Source organism: Montipora capricornis, chromosome 8 (assembly GCF_036669925.1).
Source record: "Montipora capricornis isolate CH-2021 chromosome 8, ASM3666992v2, whole genome shotgun sequence".
Lineage (NCBI taxonomy): Eukaryota > Metazoa > Cnidaria > Anthozoa > Scleractinia > Acroporidae > Montipora > Montipora capricornis.
Genome location: NC_090890.1, coordinates 40,576,218 through 40,580,614, shown reverse-complemented (window position 1 = coordinate 40,580,614; position 4,397 = coordinate 40,576,218). Strand labels below are relative to the sequence as shown.

The 4,397-nt window shown below is 40.8% G+C and overlaps 1 protein-coding gene across 1 annotated transcript in view; it reads right to left on the bottom strand.

Moving 5' to 3' along the window:
- Positions 1-203: 203 nt before the first annotated feature.
- LOC138059529 (VPS35 endosomal protein-sorting factor-like) overlaps positions 204-4,397 on the bottom strand; it is a 30,569-nt gene continuing 26,375 nt past the window's right edge. Inside the window, exons 37-39 of the mRNA XM_068905174.1 lie at positions 3,492-3,594; positions 2,194-2,749; positions 204-1,309 (exon numbers count right to left, since the gene is read on the bottom strand). Coding sequence (XP_068761275.1) covers positions 2,654-2,749; positions 3,492-3,594 — 199 coding nt within the window. The 3' untranslated portion in view covers positions 204-1,309; positions 2,194-2,653. The remainder of the gene's footprint in view (positions 1,310-2,193; positions 2,750-3,491; positions 3,595-4,397) is intronic.

Below are 4,397 nucleotides of genomic sequence, written 5' to 3'. Positions count from 1 at the left end.
ACCTGGGTGGAGTGCGGCACCGCGAGAGTAAAGTGTCTTGCCTAAGAACACAACACAATGTCTCGATCCGGTGTCGAGCACACTAACCATGAGGCCACCGCGCCTATTCAGGGAGGCACAAATTATATTTGTGCCTATTCAGGGAGGCACAAATATAATGATAAAAGACAGGCGAACAACAACAACAATCCAAACATACATGCCTTTCATTCCAATTTTATTCCTGGAAAGTTGATACTCGCTTTCCAAGCCGCACGACTTGGAATAATCAAGAAATTATTTCAATGACCAAAAGTTACATCTTTGAAGAACGTTTTCATAGCCGTCGTCGTGCGGGGCTGTCCTCCCAAGAAACAAGAGATGCACCACATACTGAAGATGTTGAATTGACGTTCCTGACAGTCATATGCTGAAGATTTTAGAGCTAAGGTAAGTGAAGACTTCAACCCCTTCAAGGGTGTGGTTCCCCAAAGAGATGCGTAGCACATCCTGTCTCGTAACGTTTGTTATCGTTATGCTGATGGCAAGACCTAAGTCTTTGCAGGCATCGACGTCCTTGTGTGTGGCAAGCCATGGTGGCGTCTTCCGTTAAGTGCACCTCTCGGAGAAAGAGATGGGCTGACTTTCATCTTGGCTCGTGTGAAGGAACACTCCATCTTCTTAAGCATGAATGGCGCAAGACAGCAAAAGAGAAAGAAGCCGCGCATATAGGACACAGCCTTGCTTTACTCTACTATTGACAGAGACAGGACATCCCAATGGGATTAGGAGTTGTTTTCGCTTTGCTTATTGACAATTTTTTTAATTTTTACTAAAAGAATATAACGTTTATTTTAACAATTTTCCCATAAAATATTCTTCAGTTGAATCGCGCGACCCAACCCACATACTAATCCAGCCATAGAGGAAACCTGTACTAGAAAAGGTATCAAATTCTAAATTACAACAATTAGCTGTTATGACAATACAAAAGAACAACCATTTGTACTGGTACACGAATGCAAGCGATAGCCGAGATTCTAGAAGATACGTTTTCAGTTTTAATCATTGGCGATTGGAGGACCAGTACGACTGTTGTTTTGAGCACGAGCAGCGGGTTTGGAGGTTTTCGGGCGCACTGGTACTGGTACTTCAAGCCTATTGATTGAACATGTAACTCTTTCTAATTGAAAACAAAAAACGTTTCTTTGGTGTTTTCGCTTAGAGCACAAAAATTCTGCAATCTGGTTAATTCCTGAAGAGGGTAGAAGTTTTCTATCTTGCTCGCGAATCCGGGAGGAAATCACCGCGTGCCAAAAGATCACTCAACCTCGTTCCCAGGGTCTCTCTTTGCTCTCAACGACCCACATTTTCTCAAGAGTGGAATTACGATAACCATATAATAACATGTCATATACACTGGTCTAAGTCTCAGGACTTGTGGTAGCACATAAAAAGAAAAAAGGAAAGTAGTCGCCGGACAGGATTTGAACACGGAGTTTCGGTTTATAGGAACAGCTTCTATTTACTAGATCACGATGAACAAGTTACAAAGTTTCTTTAAAGCCTGGTGTTCACTAGGGACGAAAGCATAAGCACATCAAGCATACGCAAACTCAGTAGCTTGTTGTTCATTAGAGCCTTTTGTTGGAATAATAGACACTAATGAACAGCAAGTAAATGCGCATGCATGTGTTTGTTGTGCTTATGTTGGCGTCGCTTGTGAAAACCAGGCCTAATACTTTTTGCCTGGCATCTAGACTAGGATCACTATAATTCAATGATTGAGCCTAAGCGCTGATTTCAAAATGGTTAGCTTTGTTTTAAGTGTGGCCTGCCCTTTCTCGTTAGTTGTGTAAAATAATTTGTTAGCGAGTGTTAGCGCACGTTTGCAGCCTGGTCTTCCGACAAATAAATTAGATTACTGTGTTTAAAAATTTTGTCGAAGCAAGCGGCGACTCGGTGGTATAGCGGTTAGGAGCAGTGACAAATAACCTAATAATCGTTGGTTCGAGTCCCGAGTTCGGATATCTGGGTTGAATTTTAAAAGAAAATTGTTCAATTCCCAGAATTCCTATCCAACTGTTATTGTCATGAAATAATGATAATCGTGTATTCAAAGCCGGTTGATACTATATGATTATCGTAATAACAGTGTCGAGATCGACAAGGAAGGCAGAGAAGAGAGACCCTGGGAACGAGGTTGAAGATCACTTCCTTGGATTGTTCAATATTCTTTTTTGTTTTATTACCTCAAAAAGTATTCCTACCGTATGTTTCACTCTTGAAAAGAAAAACGTCTTGCTTTGTGTATGTTTATGAAGAATTAATCGGATTGCTTCAGTTGAGTTAAAGCCGCAAGAATATAAAAATGTTATTTACCGGTCAAATTCTGTCTTTAGTACAACCCGCGGATTGCTACCCCAGGTTGCCTCAAGACTTCGAGCAATAACAGTTTCATTTTACAATATATTTCATGTAATCCTTTTCTAAGAAAATTCATAAAGCCAAACAGAAATTGCTTAGTCTTCTTTACTTCTGTTAAAGTCCCTTCCAAGAGGCTACTGACAAACAAATCGTTATGGATTATGGAAGAGAGTTAGTAGAGCTAAAATCAACGCGCTTGCGGACGTCATTATAATCTTTTTTTTTCCTGCAGTTGTACAAGACGTAATCACGTTCTGGTCTGCAGGTTCATTTTCATGGCCATCGCAGCTAATTCCTTGTTTCCAAACTCCCCTTTCTGTCTCACGTACTCGAATGTGCGCAGCTGTCAATCAAACATAACAATTCAATTTATAATTTAAACATGACTTAAAACAGTGTCCGTTCATTTTAAACATTTGCTTAATTAAACTTGACAGTTATCGCGAGATGAAAATTTCTGAGGTTGAATTCAACGGAAGTTTTTTTGAGGAAAAAAGGAAGAGCTTCCAAGTATACCTTTTTGCTATTGGTTACAATACACGTTAAGCGTAGCCTACGTGTAGCCGTAACCTCCCCCCGTCGTTTTTCTTTCGGGGGGAAGGTAAGGCTACACTTAGGCTACGTTAACCGTTTCATTAGTTTTCCCACTGGAAAAAGAGCTTTACCCATAGAAAATGGCACAACTCATTTGTCCCATTTGCTCGCATGTAGCCCGCGAGAGGACCCGTTTTTTTCGGCTCTTGTTTCACCCGCCGAGACCGGATGCTCTCACAGGCTAACTCGCCTTCAGAGCGCAGGGATTCTTTTGTTTCCTAAAGCTTGAAAATTCCATGTTTCCTAACGTGAATTATGGAACACGTTAGTGCTTTTGCAGTCTAGCAAGCACTCCTGTTCATACAAAGTGCGCTGAAGAGTATTTTCCCCCACCCTTGCTGCGGGCAGATCCCACCTTCGTGCGGATAGAATGAGGGGAAATCACCTAGGACCTCTACAGTGACGCGGGGACGGCTGCGCAGGCTAGACTTTTTACCACGACTTTCATAATCGACGCCTTTTTTTTCCGTGACAAATTTTCCGTTACTTACAGTGTATTTAGTATTTCCATAGCCATGTTTCTGCGCGAGGTTCCATAGATTCAGGGCCAGAGTTGCTAACTGAGCTTGGGACAAGTCTGCGTGGCAAAGCAACCTTGAAACACAAAAAAAAAAGTCAAAGTTACTAAAGGACTTTCCAGCACCGCACCCTCCTCTTTTCTTACACTGTGATCTTTTTATCAATGTAGGTATTCAGCTCTGTCCACGCGCTAATAAACTGTTATGAAACCTTGTGATTTCTTCATCAATATTGGACCAAAAGTCTTCCATCAACGTATTTTCTTTCGGACTAAACTATCGCGTAAGTACCCACTAAAACTGTTTTATTTTTTTCTTTCATCCGCTATGGTTTCAATCCACATTGACCTTTACTTTGTACTTGAAGTAGTTCTCCTGTCCACTATATGTAAACAAAGATTCTTTAAAAAAAATAAGATAACGAATATTCCTGATCCGATGGGCTTGTTGCTTGGCAACAGGCAAAAAGAAAACGAAAAAGTCAGTCCTTAGCAGGGTACGAACATACGACCTCCTTAAGGACGGTGCCTACTAATTCAAAGGTATTTTTGCGCGGTTTACTGACTATGCGGGAAAAGCAGATCTTAACAAGTGTTATTGAAATCTAAAAAGAAAATTGGGGGTAACCACGCATTTTTCAAGGATAATTAATCAAAAATATTTGTAAAAGGCTTTAAAGTACAACGCAATGTATGGCGTTCTTTTCCAAACTGAAGCTCAATTATCTCTGAAAAATGCGTGGTTACCCCCAATTTTCTTTTAGGATACCAAGAGCACTTGCTAAGTTCTGCTTTCTCCGCATAGTTTTAAACCGCGAAAAAATACCCCTGTATTAGTAAGCACCACCAATAGGAAACCCCAGTATCTTGAGATACGCAG